Source organism: Electrona antarctica, assembly GCF_951216825.1.
Source record: "Electrona antarctica genome assembly, chromosome: 9".
NCBI lineage: Eukaryota > Metazoa > Chordata > Actinopteri > Myctophiformes > Myctophidae > Electrona > Electrona antarctica.
The window spans coordinates 39376061-39401502 of record NC_136790.1 but is presented as its reverse complement, the minus strand read 5'-3'; the positions used below and the strand labels follow the sequence as shown (position 1 = coordinate 39401502).

At 42.1% G+C, this 25442-nt stretch overlaps 1 protein-coding gene across 1 annotated transcript in view; it reads left to right on the top strand.

Annotated features, from left to right (window-relative positions):
• Positions 1–401: 401 nt before the first annotated feature.
• Positions 402–25442, top strand: part of cacna2d3 (calcium channel, voltage dependent, alpha2/delta subunit 3) — a gene marked incomplete at its 5' end in the record, with an annotated part of 42053 nt that continues 17012 nt past the window's right edge. The window contains 13 exons of the mRNA XM_079511416.1: positions 402–529; positions 1830–1911; positions 5081–5197; positions 7292–7351; positions 12515–12677; positions 15398–15529; positions 16240–16300; positions 16449–16599; positions 16874–16948; positions 17061–17150; positions 21202–21315; positions 22652–22730; positions 24734–24867. Of these exons, the coding sequence (XP_079367542.1) occupies positions 402–529; positions 1830–1911; positions 5081–5197; positions 7292–7351; positions 12515–12677; positions 15398–15529; positions 16240–16300; positions 16449–16599; positions 16874–16948; positions 17061–17150; positions 21202–21315; positions 22652–22730; positions 24734–24867 (1386 nt within the window). The remainder of the gene's footprint in view (positions 530–1829; positions 1912–5080; positions 5198–7291; positions 7352–12514; positions 12678–15397; positions 15530–16239; positions 16301–16448; positions 16600–16873; positions 16949–17060; positions 17151–21201; positions 21316–22651; positions 22731–24733; positions 24868–25442) is intronic.

Here is a 25442-nt window from a genome sequence, read left to right as displayed (position 1 = left end):
CTACTGGGAGCATATATTGCAAACTGATTAGGGTCTCCCCCCTCCCTCTCTCCCCTCTCTCTCTCTCTCTCTCTCTCTCTCTCTCTCTCTCTCTCTCTCTCTCTCTCTCTCTCTCTCTCTCTCTCTCTCTCTCTCTCTCTCTCTCTGCACTCTGGTGGAGAAGGGCCAGAAACTGAGATTGAGAACCAGGACCGTTGCTTGAAAGGCCATCCTTTTCTTTCGGCACGGGAGCCGCTTCGGGACTGACATATGCCCCCCTTGGAAGTAAGTGGGAGTATCATTCTGAGCTGATGAGGGGGATGTGGAAATGCACTGAGCATTCAATTGCGCGGTGACCGCTCACGGGATTGAAACGAGATCCGGAATCCAGAACGTGTTGGGAAGTATACAAAATCCCGAAGATGCAGTGGAATTGGATGGTGCTCCTTTGTCACATCATGTGCTGCTCTAGCATCCCTCTCTTCTGGATCGCTGTCGGCATGAACGTGGCGGAGGCAGTAGGGTCCCAGCAAGGGATTCCACTATCAGTGTGAGTGTAAAGATGTTTGACAACTTGTGAAAACTATAGTGAAACTGAACTTAGACTGCAGGCTATACATTACTATGCAGTATGCACATTCCTCAGTGTTTGACTCTACACACCAACTCTCGAAGTTTAGATATTTGAAAACGAAATGATTCAAACAGACACATTAGATCTTAATCCACGCATTTTAGGCTTTGTTTTTCGGTGATGCATATCAAAATGAAAACAACATACTATTGTCATAGACAATTTATATATTTTGCCTTTTAGTGTGGACTATTGAAATAGTTGCATGTAAGTCTTCTTATCTTTTAGATATTTCGTGATATTATCATCATCGATGAAGCAGTGATGGGTCTCACTCACTTTTTAAAGGATGTTAAAATAAGAACACCTGCTATTCTGTGAAAAATAATAAAATAACAGTACAGTATGATACTCCATATACAGGAAGACAATAAAGTTGTTGACAACTTTTTTCAGGTCTTAAGATATATCTGCTATATCTGTAGCAATGCATATAGTCGCCATGAATATTCACAAAGGTATAGAATGTGAATACACTGCATTGCAGAACTCTTCCATTGTGCTATAGTGATTCCCATCTTATATTCTGTTTCTGTTATAATATATTGTGCCTCAGCATTTCCCTAAAGTTGGAGAGTTGGAGCAACAATTTAAGTAGATGTATTGTTAGTTTAGAGGTGCTTGTCTCTAAATACAGTCGGCAAAAAGTAAATTACTGAAATTAAAAAAACTAAGATCATATTATTATTTTAATAATAATAATAAAAATAATAATAAAAATACATGTAATAATAATAATAATAATAAAGGTGCTATACTGTCTTTGAATGTTTCAGGTTTGATAGGGTTTTGAGAAAGTTCAAAGTGTAACTAAAACTATACTGCTCAAGACCTTTTTGGAAGTCCTTTTTTACCTTTTTAATGGCCTGATCCTGTGTATAGAAGGGCATGCATGCAGGAGAACCAATTGGCTCATTTTAATGGCTTAGCTCAGCTGTATAATGTTTTCTAATCACTATAAAATATATGAAATATAGGTATTCAGATCGACCCATTTGTGCCATTTACGCTCACGTCATTTATGGTTCATTTCCATAGATAATACACAAATCACATTGATAAGTATAACATTCAGGATACCGTGTACAGGTCAGGATAAAACGATATATTTCCCTATATCCTTGGAAGAGAACAAATGTGTTCCTACAGTATATGTGTTTGTGTATAGGTCTATATTGCTTTTGCTGAAATGCTGTTTGCCTCCTTTGTGTTCAAGTGTGAAGCTATGGGCATCAGCGTTTGGTGGAGAAATTAAATCTATTTCTGCAAAATATTCTGGATCACAACTACTGCAAAAGGTATTACTTTCTATGTTCTGTGCCTCTCTTCACATATATACACTTGATTAAATATGAATTACCTTTGTCTGTCGTGTACAAGTAGGCATTCAACTGAATACTGATTTCAGAGGAGACAGGTGTGTTTAGCAGGGACTCAGCTGCGTGTGTGTGTGTGTGTGTGTGTGTGTGTGTGTGTGTGTGTGTGTGTGTGTGTGTGTGTGTGTGTGTGTGTGTGTGTGTGTGTGTGTGTGTGTGTGTGTGTGCGTGCGTGCGTGCGTGCGTGTGTGCGTGCGTCGTGTGTGTGTGTGTGTGTGTGTGTGTGTGTGTGTGTGTGTGTGTGTGTGTGTGTGTGTGTGTGTGTGTGTGCGTGCGTGCGTGCGTGCGTGCGTGCGTGTGTGTGTGTGTGTGTGTGTGTGTGTGTGTGTGTGTGTGTGTGTGTGTGTGTGTGTGTGTGTGTGTGTGTGTGTGTGTGTGTGTGTGTGTGTGTGTGTGCGCGCGCGCTGGGCTATGTCCGATACGGCCCATTAACCACAGCACTGATTCATCTCATCTCTTCAGTTAAACTCTCTGGAGTCAAGAGTTCCAACCGCGGGATATGAACACGACAAGGAGACAAATTGAATAAGCGTGGTGGGATGAGAAGGTGTGGATGGAGAAGGTGTGTAAGGAAATACACAGAATGACAGCTAGCCTACAGTATAGGATTAGGTCAGGTCGTCAGGATACAGTATCATAGATTAATTATGCAATGTACCTCTCTGGCCAGGTGGTGGCAGAGGTGGGCTCTCGTGCATCCAGAGGCCTCGAGGCAGTCGATCAATGTTGAATTTGACTTTCTTGTTTTGTGTTGTGTGAATTTTTATCGTTTTGTTGTTGCATGAGTTGTGTCTTGAAGGTACACAGAAAATACATGTTCATTGTGTATGACTCTGAGTGTTCATTTAAACATGACAGTGTTAAATAGACAATATTTGTCATAATTGATGTGCTGGGAATTTTGGGATATGAGTTGCATGTGTATGCAGGACTCATGAGCCAGGAGATCAGCGTTGGTATAGTGTGTAGTGTAGCTGCAGCAATGCATTGCGTTTGAGGTTATAGGTTAGGCCTATACATTCTGAATAGATTATCTTGTAGAATTACATTAGTTTTAGTAACATTTTTACTGATGGATTTTCTCAATATCATCAGCTTTGGCTATTTTCTTCTTCTTAAATATTTGTTTAATTGTTATTTAGCTGTCAGATTATGCCAATTCTTCGTCTTATCCTCCATTGGCCTAAAACGTAATTCGTAGGATATTAGTCTGTACTGTAGTGTATTCTATATGTATTGATTGATTGATTGATTGATTTATTAACAGATTGGAGAATTACAGTACATTTCATATATATATATATATATATATATATATATATATATATATATATATATATATATATATATATATATCCTCGTCATTGAATATGCACTTGCCTTTGGACAAAAACAATCATTGGCACACCATACAAAAATGCCCAGCAGATGTGTTTTTTGTTGGGGTTTTTTTGCGTAGCTAAGCAGCACTCTCCTCATGTTCCTGTTCATAGAGGCATGTCTGGTGAGAGCAGCTCTCAGCCAGTCAGCAGACTCAGCACAATGCAGTGAGGTGGGAGGGAACTGACGGCTCATTAGGGACTGTACATTAAGGGTGATCATTAGATGCTTTTATGGTGAATTACCTGATTTCATTCAGAGTTCTACCGGGGACAGCAGGAGGAGAACTCTCGTGTCTGTGTGATTCATCGGTCTCCATGTGTCCCCACTCACCTCTGCATTAGTTAGTCCTCCAAATCAATAATCATGATCAGGGATTTTGATGGATGGGGGTTAACCTCCCTTTGATGACTGGAGGAGTGTGAGCAAGGGGCGGGGGGGGGGGGGGGGGGGGGGCTTGGGTTGCTGAGGCGAGGAGGACAGGCGTGAAATGAACTGTTCTGCTCCACTGCGAGCCCACACTCTTCCTTTCACTAGGTAATTTGTCGCCTCGTGTAGGCTACAGTGTGTGTGTGTGTGTGTGTGTGTGTGTGTGCGTGCGTGTGTGCGTGCGTGCGTGCGTGCGTGAGTGAGTGAGTGAGTGCGTGCAGTGTGCTACAAAGTAGCCTAAATGATACTGTGTGCATTATACCGTATAGGCGTATAGGCTATATGCGTGTTGAATGTGTACTTTAACGTGTGTATTTGTATCTAATATGTGATGCAGGTGAATAGAGCATGCCTAACACTTAGGGGTTTGTTTTTTATTTTGTCTTTGTGCAGGAGGGAGTTGTGATGTTATGTAATGATATACCCTGCCTGTTCTACTGGGCTTTGTTCTGTATCAGTGCATGTCCTGTGAGTCTAGCAGAATCAGCATTATGTGAGGTGTAGTTCATTATCCAGAATCGCCCGAGCTTGACACGTTATTATCTTTCTCTTGTGCTCTGACTCCATTTCAATTACCCTCCAACCGTGCATAGCCTTCAGACTCAGACCCGCCCTTTGCCCACCCAGCCTGGCCCCTTCAGCCAATCAGAGACGGAGAGATGTATCTTGTCAGACAAGATAAAGCCCATCAATCATTCACTGTCTGTTGCGGGATACATTTTATCAGCCAGTCATCTGGGACTGGTTGGCGACAGCTCGTCAGATAGTTCGTATCCACTTAAGGTTTCAACTTCAATAAGCTTTATTTAATGATTTTCCTCATATAGGTCTTTATAGGGTACGAAATGGTGTAAATACAAGATGATATAATTACACCATAATCGCATAATGTCCACTCCACACAGAACACACGCACACGTGCACGCACGCGCGCGCACACTCTCTCACACACACACACACACACACACACACACACACACACACACACACACACACACACACACACACACACACACACACACACACACTCTCTCTCTCTCTCTCTCTCTCTCTCTCTCTCTCTCTCTCTCTCTCTCAACTCTCAATTCAATTTGATATAGGTGTTGTTTATTTTATTATTTGATATTATCTCTCAAATGATCCATTGTATCCTACAAACATCCTGTATTTTTTGTTTTGTTTTCTTACTTTCTTTATTGCAACACTTGCCCAATTGTGAGACCATTTGTCATGCTGTCCCTTGAGTGCAAAGACCAGAAGCAATATGTTTTGTGCTTTTCAGAAATATAAGGAATTTGAAAAGTCTGTCAGAGTGGAAGAAATAGATGGCATGAAAGTGGTCAAAAACCTGGCAGTACAAATGGAGGAAATGTTCCTCAGGAAACAAGATGCCACAAGGGTAGGTGGAAAAAACTGTGCATTTTAATTCAATTATATATTTATATACAGTATATTGCCGTTGATGATCAACGGCAATAATAATATATTATAAGATCAACGGTTGATCGTATTATTAATTCTCTTCCTGGGACTTTTTAGAAACTTATTTTAAATGAGATGTATATTGTTATGTTATCTTAAAGATTATGTAGAATGGCTATAGTTGCAATATGCTGCCTGTATCAATCAACTCTGGGATAGACTGGAGCCGATATGCCGTTCATATTATGTCCCCAAATCCCTGTTCAGCACCGGCATTCTCCCCGTGAGACCTTATAGAGAAGAGATATACGTATAGGCCCTACCTCCCAGTGAGTGTTGGGTGATGATAACGGTTATCTCATGGCTGCCTCATTTTCCATAGGTTGTGCACTACAAATCATGATATCTCCAATGCTAGCCTATACACGAAATCTTTAATAACCACAACAGATGTAATAATACATGCCGCCGCATGCCAAATATTTTACAAGGCACGCTTCATGGTGGTCTGAGAAAAAAATCTGGTGATGCTAATGCTAATTATTATGCATCTTGACAGACGGATTTTCCAACATGAAAGCCCTAATTGGCAACGTCATCGCTTTGTTCAAAATTGAATAAAACGTTTATGAAAAAAGAATGTGCACGCTTGTTAGTTGGGACCGGATAGCCAAGGTCTGTCTCATTCTTTATATAAGAATTGTGATGTAAGTATAGATATTCAAAAGACAAATAACAGGCCTATACCAGCCCCAGGGATATTTTAGCCTAATTCGGAAAGAATAATTATATTTTCGTCTTATTGCAATTTCACGTTTGGTCATGCAGTGCATGCTGACGACTCAACAATGAAACTCGACAGGGTAAAATGAGTTTTGTCGCCACTAACCGTGTTGGCAGTAAAACCTCAATTCTGTTTACATTGCAGTTATTTTTGACGTATTTGACAGTTATTAATTACTGGGTCGGTTCCACAGGCAAGGGTGACTGTAATGTTTAGGCGACAATTCCCCCAAAACGACACAGCAAGCACATTTCAAGGGTGAAAATCTCGGGCAATGCTGCCTTGCTGCATGGCATATAGTCTGGCTCCTAACGTTGCTTACCTCAATTGCCTATCAATCATTTCAGACATAGGCTACAATAGCCTACTTTGACATTTACTATAATATCTGAGCCTCAGAGTCTGAGGAAAGAACATATAACCTTATATTCAAACTTTTCTGTTGGAGACAGCTTTTTCATGCAGTTGGCCTTATGGCTTATAGGCTACTCGCCTGGAAAAAACTAAAAACGAATCTAAAGCTTTAACCAACCAATGTTTTCAAATTCCTTTTCCACTGATGACATTTGTTGGACCGTAAAAACAATTAGGCTATTTGGAGAGGCATGCAGCAGCATGCTGAGCCATGCTCAGAAGTAATAAAAAATCACACCCGTGTGAACTGAGTGGTGTAAGGTTTTATATAGCATGATCAGCTGTGGTCTGACGTAATGTCTGACGTAATGAAATAAGGTAAGGTATTATGTAGCCTGATCAGCTCTGATCTGACGTAATGAAATCACACCCGGATGTGATTTCACAACTGGCTTTTTCTGTGCAGAGAAAATGACCATGGTTGCTACGGTCATCCAGTTCACCCGGGTGTGATTTAATTACGTCAGAAATTATTTTGAACATAGCAACCATGCTCATTTTTTTCTGCACACAAAAGCCAGTTGTAGGAGTGGTTTACACCACTCAAAAAGGGATCTGATTGCATGAGAACTTAAAGGTTTTTAAGAACATTATGCAATATTTTCCACATGTGTATTTTATAGCATAATGCTTATATGGGACCACAAAGTCCTAAATATAGGCCTACAGTGTTCATTTAACTATACAGTAAATGAACACTGCATATTTTATACATCTCGGGTAGCAGGCCATGATGAGGTGGTTCAAATTATATAAACACAGTTTTTGTTAACATAATGTAGATATGGTTGCAACTCTGAGCACAGATGGAACCAAAGGGACCCCATCATGTAGGCCTATTTTAAAGTTTGTGAATTTCCGTCCTTCCATCAGAGGCTGGTGGAAGCAGCGGAAGAGGCTCATCACCAGCATGAGGAAAACCCAGACCTGCAGGTGAGGCTTCTATCGGGATTCTATTTAAAAATACAATGTATATTATATATGTAGCTTAGCTATAAATATTATATAAATACAAGACTTAAGGGAAGAGAATAAACCAGAGAGAAATGGAGGGAAAATCGTGAGGTCAGAAAAGGTGATGGCGCGTTTTAAATGGAGTTGGCAAGAAGCGGCAAGGTGAGAGAAGGGTGCAGGCTCTTCCCTTTGTGTCCAATTTAATGTCCCTTTATCGCTTTGATAGATAATGCGCCTTTAATGAGAGAAGCCATAGGATGAAGGCTGTCATAACTCACCACACTGTGTGTAAGTGTGTAAGCCAACTCAAAGGCAGCCTGTGCATTAACTGAAAGTATAGGCCTAGCCTACAAAATAAACACTGAGGATGTTACAGTATAGCTTTCTGTCCAAACATTAAGGGAACATGTGGCACTGGAACGCAATAAGCTGCACCGTGGTCAGATCAGATGTAATTAAACGTGGTCACCACATGGCCAGAACCGCCAAGTGCGTGTATTAAACCATTAGCCTACACAGTAGCCTACATAGTGAGTGCTCTCTGTCTGGAAAAGTGAGGATTTTAGCTTTAAAGGGAAAAAGTGTTCCCATATGTATTTTCTTTATTCATTGAAGTAGTATAGCATATAATCTAATGCTGGATTTATAGGCTATACTGAATTGTATACACCATGCAGGTTCTTCTGGTGTCCAGATTTCTGTAGCTCCTGAAAGGATTTAGCTGCTGCTGACTTTTTTGGCGCAGTGAGCTTCCTCTGCCTATGCGGAGGGAATGCAGTAATTCTGTCATATGGAGAATAGGCTATAGTCCCCCCCCCCCCTCTCTCACATTTCTCTCTCTCTTTCTCCATCTCTTTCTTCCGTTCCTTTTTTTTCTCCAGTAGACAAAGATAAATGAAACTCTTGTGCACCACGGTGCATTGTTTCACTTTCCTGACTGTGTAGATTGGAAACCTAGTCAAGCAACCAAATACTAAAATAATGGCAGCGCTTTCCAGTTAATAGAAGCATTTACATCATATGAATACATTTCAATCACCTCATTGCCTCTCAGTTTCTCTGGTGGTCATAAATGTACATGGTATTATTATAAGCCTGGAAATATAGCCTACAGAGCAAGTTGGTTGTAATACCGTTTCCTCTTTCAGAAAACATTTCGACGAGCTAATTTACCGGGCTAATTTACCGTCTTTCAAGGTATTTTCTATTTACTTAATATGTTTTAAATTCCATTAATATACATGGAAGTTATTTCCATTCTACCTATAGAGTTTAAAATATTTTATTCTCTTTTACCCATGGATATATAGCCCTATTTAATTATATTATTATTATTATTTTTTTTAAAGTGGGGTTCCCTTATTAAAAGGATTTTAGCGCGAGATGAGTCACAAAGAGACTATGCCCGTTTCTCGTGATTTTATTAATGACCATCATCCATGCAACAGCTTAGTTTTGACCACCGGAATATACATTTCAGCCGTTTTGAAGTTTTTGGTATAGGCTGCTGTTGGCTCTTTTTAGAGTCATTTCGAATTTCCAACCATGAATCTGTCAGAAAGATGAAAAAATAAACCCTTTACAATATGCTATAATGTGTCCTTCACTAAAAGTTAACTTATCTAGGCTAGTATCATAGCCTACTGGCCAAATAGCAGCATCTTCATGAATCGATGCCATGGCTATAAGGCTGTAAGGATGGAATAATGAAGTGATGTTAATACTTACAGCATAATTTAATCAAAACTCACCGTCGTCTGACACCACACATTTTTCACGCGCCATTTCACCGGACACAATGAGATAAGCAATGGCTCATCTTATCTCAGCTGTCGTGCGTTGTGTTGCGGAGTGCTTTACACTGACACAGGTAGCCTATAGTCCAAGGGCACGCGGATCAGTTCCGATACAAGTGGCAGCAACGGCGGGACTCTCCCTCGTTTGAAAACTTTATTTCATGCAACTTGCTGCACTGCAGGCTATACTGTTGTGTTTTTTTTGTTTAATTAACCAAACTTTGACCACTATACGCAACAAGAGGATGGAAATAACATTTTAGACCAATCTTGATTTAAAAAAAGAAATAAAAAAGAAAAGATGATTTATAGGCCTATATTGAAACAACGTTTAGAATAGGCTACTAATAATATGCTTTCTTTATTTTTTGTATTAATTCGTTTCTTTTAAAGATCTATTTTTTATTCTGTAAAATTATCTGTATTTCAAGAAAAAATAGGCTACATTTTTAATTCTCCATTAAATGGTAAATAATCAAGTCAATTTTTGCGTTTCCAAGTATTCAGCCATTAAAACTTTTTAAGATGTATTTTTTAAGATTATCACAATCTTGATGGTATTTAAATGTCAACCTCATGCAGATTTTCAGTGGCTTGACCACCTATACTTCATCCCTATTTATCACAAAATAAGAGGTAGGCTATAATCTGAATGTCAAGATTCTTTGAAAAGGAAAGTTTGTGTTTTTACTCAATTATGAATATTAAACACCATTGTGCACAACCCTTAAACATGGCTGTGCATTATATCAGTGGAATGCGACAAGGTGGCGTTTTACTTGCATGGACAATACACTCTAGGGTGCACGTTAAGATGTAACAGCCACCTTCTACCCACATACAATGACCAATCTGACCGTGTTAAACCTATGTAGCATAAAGATGAGAGAGAGACACCACACCACCACGTTCAGGTGCAGGTCTGGTAATATCCTGGGCATGCAGGTCTGGTAATATCCTGGGCCAAGGGTACAAATGGCTGCAGTAGGCACCATGCAGCTAACTGCAGTGGTGTAAGAGTCAGTGGGGCGTCTCAGAGGGAGCTGCAGTGTCCCCTACCTGCACTACAGTAATAACCCCAGCGGTTAACGTGCCTCTCTACAGTGCTATAAGTTCTGCTGAGAGTGCACATTTGACTTCCCCCGCCCCTTTCTCTTAGCGGCTCTCTCTCTCCCACCAACCCCACCACCCCGCACCCCGCCTCAGCTCGTCAGAGAGGTGCTCAGGCGTGGTATGAGCTGTCAGATGCTGCTGGATGGTGATGCCTCCCCCAAGTATGGTATAGAGTCCATCACCCAACCCTCTCTCTCTCTCTCTCTCTCTCTCTCTCTCTCTCTCTCTCTCTCTCTCTCTCTCTCTCTCTCTCTCTCTCTCTCTCTCTCTCTCTTTCTCTGCCAGTGCCGCCTCACACATCCAGGAGCCGAGGCTGCAGGCAGGCTACTTAGACAGGATGAGAGAGTTTCTTCTCTAACAGGGTTTGCAGGAGCAGTCAGTGAAGGACAGGCCAGTCAAACACTTGGATTTCACTGTAAAAAATAATCATGGGAAGATCCGTCCCACAGTCATGGAGCTAACTGTGCCCAGATTGCCCACCTAATACTTAAAGGTGACAGTACTTCATTAGACCCCTCCTTTCCTGGAGGCTGAAACCTTGACAGTCAAACGTGGAAATGAAAAAAAAACAGTGATAAAGTGACATCACACTATATTATCCCCTCCCCTAACCCCTCCCCCTTTATCATACAACAACAGTGGGTGTGGCTTCAGTTCAGTTGGATCACCATTTTAACAACATACTGCATACTGCATACTTTTTTAAAATCTTGCTCCTTAATAATACCTGATGATCATGCCTGAAAAAAATCATGGCACTCCATCTTTAAAGGGAGACCATTGCGACTTTCAACTTTTTTTGCGATTTGTTTTAGGGCTAATGCTTCATTCACAAACGTAGCTGAGTAAAGGTGTGTGTCTCGCTGACAAAGTTGTGCTGTAAAGTTGTGCTGTAAAGTTGTGCTGTAAAGTTTACCTCTGGGATGTAATTTCCTGATTTTTGTTTCTTCCCTCTGTGGCTGTGACATTGACCTTGCTTCAGTGTGTTTATGGCAAAATACCTACCGTATCTTGACTTAAACAAATATTAATCATGTTGGTGTAATGGTGGCACCAAACTGAATTGGTGTTCCAGGCCGGAGCGTACCCATAAATGCATCATGGGAATTGTAGGAGCAGTGAGAAATAGGAATTTTCTCTGACATTATGTTTTTTAGGGGCGCTAGCCCCTCCTATGCCGAGTTTTGTGTGTTTGTGTCTACCCCATAGTGATGATTTGATTGGCTAAGCACGGAATGTGAGGATAAAAATCACACCCGTGTGAAGTGAGGGGCGCTGATATATTAAAGTCTAACTCATGTTGATTAGGTGATGTAATGGTGATATAAAACAAACGGTGCAAACACAAACATTAAACGCCATTAACAATAAAGAGACAAGAGACCCTTCATTGTCAATGCGTTTACAAAACAAACATTGAACTTAAGACAAACATTAAACCGCGCCCCTCAAAAATCACTGCACCTGTGTGAAGTGAGGGGCACTCTTCATCATACATCCTCATACATCATCTCATTCTGGCCAATCACAATTTACGTCCTCACTTTTGTCTTCAATATTTACACAATGTTTGTGTTTACACAAACACTCAAGGCTCGTCATTCATTGTCAATGGTATTCAATGTTTGTGTTAACACAATGTTTGTGTGTGCACAAACCCTCAAAGCTGGACATAAGCTATAGGGGCTAGCGCCCCTCAAAAAGTGAGGACAGAAAAGTGAGGAGCCAAAACTATTGGCCGGAATGATGATGTATGAAGATGTATAATGATAAGAGCGCCCCTCACTTAATACAAGTGTGATTTTTTGAGTGGTGTAAACCATACGACTGGCTTTGTTAGTTTACGTGTCTGTCTGTCTGTGCTCAAAAAATGAGCACGGTTGCTATGGTCACCAGTTCACACGGGTGTGATTTCATTACGTCAGACATTACGTCAGACCACAGCTGATCAGTCTATATAAGACCCTACACCACTCAGTTCACAAGGGTGTGATTTTTTAAACAATAGGCTAATATTGTTATTTCTATATACACTATAGGCCTACAAGGAACTGAAATGCACATCAAGAGTGTGAATGTCTTAAACCCTCTATATTTACACACTAAAACTTGGTTGACTGAGGTCACGGCACGTCGCATTGCAACGCAGTGTGAGCTTGTAGATGTTGCTATTTTTGCCATGTTTCTATTTTCACTGTATATACTTTTGCTGAACGTGTGCTTTTTTCCTCAGTATGAGTATTTCAACGCAGTGCTGATCAATGAAGTGGACGAGGAGGGCAATAATGTGGAGCTGGGAGGAGAGTTCCTTCTGGAGCCCAATGACCATTTCGACAATCTGCCCGTCAACCTCAGCCTGAGCGTGGTGCAGGTGCCCACCAATATGTACAACAAAGGTAAGAACAACTTGCACTGCACTGACCATGTAGTGGAGGAAAGTAACTTAGTACATTACCCATGTATTGCGCTTAAAGGGCCACTTCACTCCTTTTGCTTATTTTAATGATGTTCAGGACACAAGAAACACTTTGGGGTTTTTGTGTGTGTGTGTGTGTGTGTGTTTTCTTTTTAAATATATTTTAGTCATGACGCCATGTTCATGACCAAAAACCTGTCATGAAAATGTGGTCTCACTTCCTTCCTGGACTACAAAGTCACACCTCCATGGAGCCTCCACAAACCCTAGTCAAACACAGACTTCATTATTTTTCTGGCCATAGGGTGAAAATTTCAAATTGTGCTACTGTTATCTACTACAAATACTATTAACATTGAGTGACTGCAGTTTCTTCCAGAGGTGAAATGTCCCTTTAAGTACAATTTTGAGGTACCTTTACTGTGGAGTATTTACAAATTTCAGTACTTCTACTACACTATACATCGCAGAGGCAAATATTGTACTTTTACTCCACTACAATCTTTGAAAACTTAATTCATTAATTTATTTATTAATAAATACATTATTAGGGGGCGAGTCCCCCTAAAGGGCGAGTAGGACTTCTGGAAGAAACTGCAGTCAATGTTAATAGTATTTGTAGTAGATAACAGTAGCACAATTTGAAATTTTCACCCTATATGGCCAGAAAAATAATGAAGTCTGTGTGTTTGACTAGGGTTTGACTGGATTGCTGAAATCCTACAATGCCTTTTAGGCGAATCCCCCTAAAGGGCGAGGTTGCGTGCACGCATCCGCCTGGGTGACCGCAGACTGCTGGGCGAGCGCTGGCACTTTGACAGATCAACATATGGAATGAATTCTGTACTGGCCATATATGGAGTGTGTCTCGGGTGGGGTAGGAACAACATATGGCTGTCAGCTCCATATATGGAGATCTAAGGGTTTGAGGTTTGAGGTACGATGTAGAGTTGCTGGCCGGCTTCATATATGCAGATCTAGGTGATGATCCAATCTTCTCCATGTATGGCTATCCAGGGTTTCATGCAGTGTCGTGATCTTCATATGGAGAAGGCCATATATGGAGCGTGTCACTGTGATGGACTGACGGCCATATATGGTGGTGTGACGTGTCACAAGGCGTGATGCCTGGCTAATAAGCCAGACCCAGGTGTAATGGACTGACAACCATACATAAAGGCGTGACTGACGGACAGGTTTTGCATGATATCTGCGACCTACAGTCGCAAAAACACATACCCAGTTCAGTTATATTATACATTTTGGCTGCTATTTTCAAAATATTTTTATACTTTTTTGAGGGGCACCAGCCCCTCCTATAAACAGTTATGGTGTAGATTCTGTCTGAGCACAAACATTGAATGCCATTGACAATGAATTAAGAATTGACGTCATATGTGTCTGAGCAAATCTGCTGGGTATGTCGGTGGCCACCCTTGGCCAATAAGGGACCACCATTCTTGATGATGATGTACGATGATGTACGATGATTAGAGCAGGGGCGCTCTAACTTCACATGGGTGTGTTTTTTTGTATACATTTGAAAATGTGTGAAATGTGTATACATTCTGATAATGAGTAGTTTCTACTTTTGGTACTTTAAGTACATTTTGATAGCAACACTTTTTGTTGAGTGGTGTAAACCACTCCTACAACTGGCTTTTGTGTGCAGAAAAAAATTAGCATGGTTGCTATGTGCAAAATAATTTCTGACGTAATTAAATCACACCCGGGTGAACTGGATGACCGTAGCAACCATGCTCATTTTTTCTGCACAAAAAAAGCCAGTTGTGAAATCACATCCGGGTGTGATTTCATTACGTCAGATCAGAGCTGATCAGGCTATATAAAACCTTACCTTATAGGAAAGTGGTCACTCAGTTCACCCGGGTGTGATTTCATTACATCAGACATTACGTCAGACCACAGCTGATCATGCTATATAAAACCTTACACCACTCAGTTCACACGGGTGTGATTTTTACTTTTACTTGTAACAGAGTGTTAATTTGCAGAATTGATATTTTACTATTTTACCACCACTGAAAAAGTTTATATTTGATCATACTGATCATACTAAAATGTTCACTAAAATGTACTGATTATTTGCAAATGCTGCACAGCCAAATTATAAATTGGGTGCACGCTCTACAGCTGGGAAGGCTTAACAGCCAGTCAGGTGCACGCTCTACAGCTGGGAAGGCGTTACAGTGGGATCAATAATGGTGCTTGTGAGACAGACAGAGACAGAGAGAGAGAGAGAGAGAGAGAGAGAGAGAACGAGAGAGAGAGAGAGAGAGAGAGAGAGAGAGAGAGAGAGCAGCCTACTGTTTTCAGTTTTCAAAGACATTGGAAGGAGTAGTGAAGGAAATGATGGAGCAGGAGGTGTTCAGTGGCTCCGTTTTACGGTGTGGAGTGTGTGTTACATCGCTCTAGTCCTTTTGTTAGGCTGTAATGGGTTCTCAGATAGTGCTCCTTTCCTCTCTTGTTCTCAGCTCAAGAGGAGGACTGTACGGCCCTCCTTCCAATAGCAGGAGGGGAAGGGAATTATTTAGTCATGGCCATTGTTCCTCCTTGAGGGAGGTTCAAGGGACAAAGGTCAACGGTGCAAATACTGTAAATGGTAAATGTTTTTCTCTTCTTTCTGTACATCTCTGTTGTCTCTTCACTGGATCCTTCCCACCAACTTTCTGTCCCAAGATCCTGATATAGTGAACGGGGTGTATTGGTCTGAAGCCCTAAATAAAGTGTTTGTGGATAATTTCGAAAGAGACCCATCGCTTATTTGGCAGTATTTCGGGAGTGCCAAGGGCTTCTTCAGACAGTACCCTGGTGAGTTTTATAGCTTTCCATCTGTCCCTCTGTCTCTCTGCTTGTCTCCCTATCCATCTCTCTCCCTATCCATCTCTCTCTCTCTCTCTCTCTCTCTCTCTCTCTCTCTCTCTCTCTCTCTCTCTCTCTCTCTCTCTCTCATATCTTTCGGTTGATGTCTCAAGGGAGCCATCAGTGTGGAGGGGGCATTGAGAAAACTTGAAATAGGATCACTAAAAGGGTGATTTGGCTAATGTTGTAATTTTACAGACCATCAGAGAGGATGCATACATACAGTAGAGAATTAATCAGAACTTTCCAATGTGGGTCTACTCTACAACAGCCATAGCCTATTGGAATGCAGTCCAGATGTATTGGACCCTACAAAAGCCACATTACAATGATAGCAGGGTGCAGGAGGCCCCGCTGTAGTGCACAGAGCAAAGGCATTAAGAGCTGATATACAGCAGGAGATAATACTACCCTGTGATGTACCTATACTGCTTTACATCTAAATATAGGAAGTTATATTGCAGCAATCTATGAAATAATTTATCAGCTGTCACTGTGTAGCACTCGAGATAACTCTTTGAACTGACAGCAGTATTCTTGTTACTTTTCAGATAGTATGCTATATTATTGTCCTTCCAAAGCAGCAGTTTGCCCATCTTGAATTATTTTATTTAACTATGAGAGTGCACATGTCTGTCTGATTTTCTTTTATCCGCCAGGGGTGAAGTGGCATCCAGATGAGCATGGTGTTATTGGTTTTGACTGCAGAAACAGGAAGTGGTATGCCTTTACATTTTCGGTTTCAATTATAGGCGTTCATTCTGAGGTTGCATATTATATTATCAGTAAAGTAGTAAACATAATTACTTTTGTTCTAGTCTATTCTGTCCTCCACTACCATACTCATTAGTTTCACTCCATATTGCAGGTACATTCAGGCAGCCACATCTCCTAAGGATGTTATCATCTTGGTAGATGTTAGTGGAAGCATGAAGGGACTGAGGCTGACCATTGCCAGACAGACGGTCGCCTCCATATTGGACACACTCGGGGATGATGACTTCTTCAACATCCTTGCAGTAAATCATTTTTGCATTTTGGGTTCAACACATGTATTTGTTTTTGAGTGTGTGTGTTTTTTTGTGACTGCATGCATTGCATTCTATGTGTGTCTTTGTCTGTGTGTAATATCTGACTCATCACTTGCTTATCTGATGAAAGGATTCTACTAAAGATCACTAAATGATCCAAACAGTCTGCAGTATTAAATGAACACTGAGGATTTGAATGTGTTGGGACAGTACAACGTACATTTCACTCTCTAATGTCTACATGTGTCCTCTGTGCTCAAAGTATAATCAGGAGATACACTACGTGGAGCCGTGCTTGAATGGCACACTGGTCCGCGCTGACAGAGCTAATAAACTCGTGAGTACTATTCAGACTGACAGTAATTGAACATACGTAGTTCTTATCAGATTTAATTTGCTGTTATTACAGTTTAAATCCTCTCGTCACCTCTAACCTTGTCATCTGTCAGCATTTCCGGGAGCATCTGGATAAGTTGTTTGCCAAGGGGATTGGGCTGCTGGGTGAAGCTCTGACTGAAGCATTCACTATCCTCAACGATGTAAGTTCATATGCATGTTAACCTGTTATGTATCTGTGTAATTAAGGTGGATGTAATGTTATAATAACTTCTGTTAATGTGCACTTTAGTTCTTGGATTTAGGATTAAACAAAATGCATTTTGTGTCATAGACCAAAAAAACACTTACAGTTGGAGGCCATCGATATTGTCCTTTTCTTTTTGCTGAGGTTTGCGTGATCTGCGCAAAAGGACAGTTAACCCATTTTGGGCGGGAACCCCTTTTGGTGTTTTAAACATTATGTTATAATTTAGCTATTGAAAAATAGCAGATCTACAAGCTCATAGCGCGCCACCGAGTGGTGCGCTACGAGCTTGTAGATCTGCTATTTTTGAAAAATCGTGAAAATATTTATTTCAGAAAACTGGATTTTTTTAAAATGTTGAGGTCAGGCCTAAATGGGTCAAATAATAAGGGACAATATCGGTGGCACCCAACTGTAAGCCATTCAAAAACGGGAAAGCATCTTTCATTATTTTAGATTTTTGTATTGGCTATTTAAAAATAGCAGCTCACAGTGCGGCATGAAGTGATGCGCTGCAAGCTACTATACATCTGCTATTTACTTTCTAGTTTTCTTTTTTGAGAGAGAACTACTACTGATTTAGAAGCCATTTGTAGAATCGGCCTCAGGTCTTAAAGGGTAAAATAACTATAACATAATATATCTTAAATGCTGATGAAATAATCCACCACAGCATTTTTAGGTGAATAAATTGTCTGTTGTACAGTAAACATTCATTCATTCCTTAGCTGTCGATAAAATTGAATATTACTAGACTGAATGTCTAAACTCTCATTTACAATTGGAAGTTTGGACTGCTGTCATTTGTTCAAGTACAATACGAATAGTTTGTACAGTATGTTCTAACCAAATCATAAAAACTGCTCCAGTACACGTACACTTGCGAGCTGGGGAGAGGTGTCTCCCATTGAAACGCTCCAGCGCTGTCCCTGTTCTGCCCTCCGAACACAGACACCTCTATTCTGAAGTGTGATTAATGGTTCTAATTAATGTCGATGATTAATAACAGGGCTGATTGGAACACAAAGCAGATAAGACCAGGAGCCACTCTGCGCTCCTTTTATCTCACTGTTTTCAGGCAAGCTTCGGCTGCACCACAATGGCTGAGGGAGAACAGATTTTACATCTGCATTTGTCAGATTAATTAAAGCCCTGCAATGAATATGGTAATCAGGTAGCCAATAGCTTGCTCTTAACATTCATTGTTTACACTGGTGGCCACGGAATACATTCAGACTGCAGCCTATTACAGACAGCATCAAAAGGAGATGGCCACATTCTCTTGTGAAGTGCACACCTCATGATGTGATGAAATACAATGTGATATGTGTGTGTGTGTGTGTGTGTGTGTGTGTGTGTGTGTGTGTGTGTGTGTGTGTGTGTGTGTGTGTGTGTGTGTGTGTGTGTGTGTGTGTGTGTGTGTGTGTGTGTGTGTGTGTGTGTGTGTGCGTGGGTGGGTGGGTGGGTGTGATCCTGGATCATGGAGTGTATCCTGGTCAGTATCCTGGTGTCAGTATCCTGGTCAGTATCCTGGTCAGTATCCTGGTGTCAGTATCCTGGTCAGTATCCTGGTCAGTATCCTGGTGTCAGTATCCTGGTGTCAGTATCCTGGTGTCAGTATCCTGGTCAGTATCCTGGTGTCAGTATCCTGGTCAGTATCCTGGTCAGTATCCTGGTGTCAGTATCCTGGTCAGTATCCTGGTGTCAGTATCCTGGTGTCAGTATCCTGGTGTCAGTATCCTGGTGTCAGTTAAGGTTGGTGAGGGATGCGTTGCTCCCGTGCTTGCGGTTATGTTTAGATTAGAGTTAGAGGGGTTAGTACTAGTAGGCAAAACCACTTGTGTGCGGTCAAAATGAACACGGCACAGCGCTCCCTACCCCACTGACAACCAATCACAAGCCGAGTTTGGAAATGGTCGCCTATGAAAACAATACTCTGGTCAGTATCCTGGTGTTAGTGTCCTGGTCAGTATCCTGGCATCAGTATCCTTGTAAGCACCGTGGTCAGTATCATGGGGTAGTATCATGGTGGCAGTACCTTGGTCAGTATCCTGGCGTCAGTATCCTTGTAAGCACTGTGGTCAGTATCATGGGGTAGTATCATGGTGGCAGTACCTTGGTCAGTATCCTGGCGTCAGTATCCTTGTAAGCACCGTGGTCAGTATCATGGGGTAGTATCATTGTGGCAGTACCTTGGTCAGTATCCTGGTGTCAGTATCCTTGTAAGCACCGTGGTCAGTATCATGGGGTAGTATCATGGTGGCAGTACCTTGGTCAGTATCCTGGCGTCAGTATCCTTGTAAGCACCGTGGTCAGTATCATGTGGTAGTATCATGGTGGCAGTACCTAGGTCAGTATCCTGGTGTCAGTATCCTTGTAAGCACAGTGGTCAGTATCATGGGGTAGTATCATGGTGGCAATACCTGTATCCTGGCATCAGTATCCTTGTAAGCACCGTGGTCAGCATCATGGGGTAGTATCATGGTGGCAGTACCTTGGTCAGTATCCTGGCGTCAGTATCCTTGTAAGCACTGTGGTCAGTATCATGGGGTAGTATCATGGTGGCAGTACCTTGGTCAGTATCCTGGTGTCAGTATCCTTGTAAGCACCGTGGTCAGTATCATGGGGTAGTATCATGGTGGCAGTACCTTGGTCAGTATCATGGTGGCAGTACCTTGGTCAGTATCCTGGTGTCAGCATCGGCTTGCACTCTCACACACAGTGGTAAACATTTTGGCTGCCTACTCAAAACACGTGGAAAACTTGTATGATCAAATTATTCTTAGAAATTACATAGGCAATTAATGTAATAATTGGCAATCAATCTATTAATTCACTAATCAATAATCATTGCATCAGTTTTTATCAAATATATTTTCCAAAATGTATTTGTATCTCAAATGCATTTTTTAGATATTTTGGGATCAAGCCCGAAGGGGCGAAAACCCTTATTGTTTTTGTGGTTGGCTACGGGAGTACACCGTTGACAGACAACCCCTTCAGCCAATCAGCGTAACAAATGACGTCATCTCCAGTCTCCAACCAGCTATTTAGAGGAGACGCTGTGAAGAGAGGGGCTTTTATGGCTTGACCCCGTCTTATGCTGCAGCTATATTGTGTATTTGTTTCATGATACATTTTTGACCCAGTATTTGTAATGTATCGTGTATATCATGTGCGTGCGTGCGTGCGTGCGTGCGTGCGTGCGTGCGTGCGTGCGTGCGTGCGTGCGTGCATGCGTGCGTGCGTGCGTGCGTGCGCGTGTGTGTGCGTGCGTAGGCAGTATAAGCTACTCAGCAGCTTTTATCCGGTGATTATGGTGCTTCATGCTGTTGTATTTCTCTACATTCACTCTGTCACAGGTCAATAAGCCAGTTAATTACCGCAATGCATCTCCTGGCATCAGATTAGTGTGTTCCGCACCTCGCAAGTTTATTTACAAAGACAATAGTGACACCACAGCTGCCATATCAGACATCATCAGATGCAATCGAAACAAGAGTGTATCTGGTGGTCCAAGGTGGCAGCACAGATGTTGAGATATACTGTAGGCTCTGCTGATATAGAGAAAGAAACACCCTGGCAAAGTTAGGAGTTGTACTTGAATTAATTAGTTATAAGGAAGTGTTCTCATTTTGACGATAATGGATTAAACACTTACCCATTAAGATCTGAGGCCGATTCTATGCCTTTTTTAAATCAGCAGTTCTCACACGTTCAAGATTTTTCAAAAATGTAAAAGAAAAAATAGCAGCTGTGCAAACTCGCAGTGCGGCACAAAGTGACACGATGTGAGCTTGTATATCTGCTATTTTTGAATTAGCCAATGCAAAAATCTAATATGACAGATGCTTTCCTGGTTAACTTAATACGGCAATTGTATGTGATGTTTTGTGTGAGAATCGTAATGTACATTACAGGCAAATTTATACATTGTCACTGTAATTAACTGATGTTTGTGCGACAAAGTATAAAAATAGCCTAAAAGTGTCCCTCTCTCTCTGCAGTTTAACCAAACTGGACGTGGCAGTGGGTGCAGCCAAGCCATCATGCTTGTGACTGACGGGGCAACAAAGATGTACGATGAGGTTTTTGAAAAGTTCAATTGGCCAGACAGAAAGGTGACACTGGACTCTTTCACACATTAACATGAACTAACCCCCATTTATCATTCCTTATTGGTACTGATTTTATGAACATGCTTTTCCTGAAAGTTTCTGCTTGTAATGCATTTTCCTTCCAGCGAGGATGGCTCTACATTTTAATACTTTGTGTCAGAGGATTTTCCCGGTCTTGACATTTTGAGGAATTGGTTTTGCACATTATTACAGGTCATAACTTAACTTAACTATAACATAAATAATCAGTACATTTATTGAACACCTTATTAAGGAGGAGCAGAGCTAGCACATTCACTATTTTGTGACAGCTATATTCAGACCTTTTTTCACCGGCTGTGCAAAAAGAACAACAAACTTGAACACAGTGAGCTTTGAGTTGCCATCAGGCAATCGTTGCATTCAGTGACCTCTGACGTCCCTCAGCAGGCTGACCTGATTTGACTTGACTTTGGCCCTCTATACCTTCTGGAGCACTGTTTATGCCATGGCCCCTGTTTGCCACAACTTGCATCACAGACGCACCACCTCAGGCTAGCTTTATGTGGAGGGTGTGGGTTTCTTTTGTATGTATGTTCCGGGCGCTAAGTAAGAAAAACAAAAATACATTGTAAGACCTTACAGAAGTAATTGAAATGAAGACTACAAGGCCATTCACAGCAAAACAACGGCTCTGGGGCATTTGCTCACTCGTATCGAGCATATGTGTGTTGGCACAATGGAGCAGAATTTGGCAATGTACCCCCATCCCCCCACACACCCCGAGGGCTACTCTATGGCAGCCATTTGGTGTTTTCTATATGCATTATGCTTAGCATAGCATCTGGAGCCAATGAGCCATGCCGGTTTGGCAAAGTGTCACACAAAAATCTCTCTAAGGACACAGGAACATGCACTATTGGCCTTAATTCAGTTCAAATGCATAAAATACATTAGATTCTTTTAGTGCCAAATTGATAACAAAGAGAGCCTTTAGCAGCTTGAATCCTAGTATTGTCCCTATTCTGGGGTGAACAGAACATTCACATTCAGTGAAAATAGCCAATCACAAGTTGTGAGCTTATACTTATAGATTGGCTATTTTCAGCCACAAACAAAAGGGTCCCTAGTATAGAGACCTGGAGTTTAAGTGGTTAAAAGAGTGATAATCAAAAGAAAGGAGAGAGTGCATGGCACGCAGACTGAGATGAATGCAAGGTGTTTCAAAAAGAGCTGTCAGGAGCATGTGAACACTTGCTCAAGGGACAGATTAAATCAGGGCAGGAAGATGAACATCGTTGTGTATGCACATGTTTATTTATTACACTGTATCGTTCCTTTTAACCCCACCTCTGCACAGGTGCGCATATTCCCATACCTGATTGGGCGGGAGTCTGCGTTTGCAGATAACCTCAAATGGATGGCTTGTGCCAATAAAGGTTTGTGACTTTCTGATAATCAGTACTGCTGATGACTCTCTGTGTGTGTGTGTGTGTGTGTGTGTGTGTGTGTGTGTGTGTGTGTGTGTGTGTGTGTGTGTGTGTGTGTGTGTGTGTGTGTGTGTGTGTGTGTGTGTGTGTGTGTGTGTGTGTGTGTGTGTGTGTCTGCCTGAAGGCAGTGGAGTGCCACTGGAGAGGGTCAGGGGTCAATCTTCTCTAATCCCTCTTCCTGTCACTGTGTCTCCCCCATGGCTGCTCATTGCTGATGGCTCCCACATGTCCATGCTCTGCTCGAGTGCCCTCTGGAAGGGAAAGTCACAGTCAGGAAAACAGATCACAGTGGGATCGGAGAGAGGCAGACCCCACACCTCCTTCCTCATGCAGACCCCCATTGTGAAATAACCGTTCTTGTCTAATGTGAAGCATTGTGAGAAACAGTGGGAGCTGACACAGAGTCAAATGGCTCCTGTGCCATTGTAGCCCCACTAGATAAGCACATCTATACAGTCCCGCAGTTGGTTCAATGCAGGACTCCTAATGTTAGGGACATCATTCTTCTTTCTGCAGCATTCCTTGGTCCTTTACAGCAAGCTGTGTTTTGAAAATGCAAGTGGAGTGTCCCTATAGCCTACTGGTGGGAGCTTCAGTGTGTGTGTGTGTGTGTGTGTGTGTGTGTGTGTGTGTGTGTGTGTGTGTGTGTGTGTGTGTGTGTGTGTGTGTGTGTGTGTGTGTGTGTGTGTGTGTGTGTGTGTGTGTGTGCGTGCGTGCGTGCGTGCGTGCGTGCGTGCGTGCGTGCGTGCGTGCGTGCGTGCGTGCGTGCGTGCGTGCGTGCGTGCGTGCGTGCGTGCGTGCGTGCGTGCGTGCGTGCGTGCGTGCGTGCGTGCGTGCGTGCGTGCGTGCGTGCGTGCGTGCGTGCGTGCGTGCGTGCGTGCGTGCGTGCGTGCGTGCTGTCTATTGGCCAAATCTGAGGGACAAATTTTGGATATCAAACCAGTTTCTGCAGTTTCATATAGTTAGGATAATGGTCCCTGCACACTGCTGGGTTTTCGGATCCGAATATCGGAGCGAATTTCGGGTGCAGCGTTTTTTCCGCCGTTTTTCTGAAAAACGCATCAGTCTGAAAGGACCTAATCCGAACAACTCAGCAGTGACAACATCTGAGTTGACAGACCACCTTCAAGGAACCCTGAAGATCCCATGACCACTGTACTATATGGTACATTAGGACTAGCTCTTTGTGTTCCTGGTAATATTATTATTGTCCACAAAATGTAATGTCTGGTGGACATGGTGATGAGCTCTGGTCAGAACCCTCCCTATAACATCCGGGACAACGCTCCACACGCCCCAGACTCTTCTCCCTTCTGGCTCCCAAACAGTGGAACAAATTCCTTCCCTATTGCAGTTAGAACTGCAGAATCACTCCCAATTTTCTGCAGTAATCTGAAAACACACCTCTTCAGACTGTGCCTTAGCACTTGCCGGTGGTGCATACGTTTATTAGACATACTAACAGTCCGACAGGCATTAGTTTGACAACACCGTCGCTCCCGACATGCGGTCCGACTCCGGATGGATGGTTGGATGGATGTTATTTAGACAGATGCCAGTTTCATTTGTTAACCTGGTATCCTATAGTTTAAATAGTTTCAATGTACATATTTTGATATTATAATGTTTAGTCTGAAGAATGATGATAGGTTCTTGGTTTACCTACAGTATGACCCTAGATTACTGAGGCACTACACTGTCTCTACTATGCAGTTGATTCATTCATATCTTGCTTACTGTAAATCGCTCTGGACTAAGAGCGCCTGCTATGCCTACATTTTAAAGTTGTAAGTAAGTAATTGCAAATTGGTTATGCCGAATGTAAATGTGTGTGTGTGTGTGTGTGTGTGTGTGTGTGTGTGTGTGTGTGTGTGTGTGTGTGTGTGTGTGTGCGTGGGCGTGGGCGTGGCCGTGTGCGTGTGCGTGTGCGTGCGTGCGTGCGATTATTCCAGGGTATTTCAGTCAGATCTCCACATTGGCCGACGTCCAGGAGAACGTAATGAGGTATCTTCATGTAATGAGCCGTCCAAAAGTTATCGATCATGAGCATGACACCGTCTGGACAGAAGCATATGTGGATAGTGCTGTAAGTACTTTTGTTTTCACTGCGTACATCGACAAACTGTGCACTTCTTAGTGTAATCACTTGTTTCTACAAGTGTGAAAGTCATCATCCTTCATTAACACTAATAACAATATACCCTATACCGTATACAGTGTGTGTGTGTGTGTGTGTGTGTGTGTGTGTGTGTGTGTGTGTGTGTGTGTGTGTGTGTGTGTGTGTGTGTGTGTGTGTGCGCGCGTGCGTGCGTGTGTGTGTATGCTAGTATTTGCTCATATCATGTATGTGTGCACTTGTATATGTACACTATTCCTATACTGTGCTATCGTATTGCAGTTATTATTTAGTGACAAGCTCTTGTTAATACTTTTCTTTTGTTAAATATTTATAAAATCCACAGACAAATCCATTTTCAACCTGGCGTCCCTATTTTAGGCATGCCATTATAGGTGAAAATGTTCAAAATTGCATTCTGAGCTAGTGGATCGGCTATTTTCTTTTTGTGTGCGTGCGTGCGTGCGTGCGTGCGTTCGTGCATGCGTGCGTGCGTGCGTGCGTGCGTGCGTGCGTGCGTGCGTGCGTGCGTGCGTGCGTGCGTG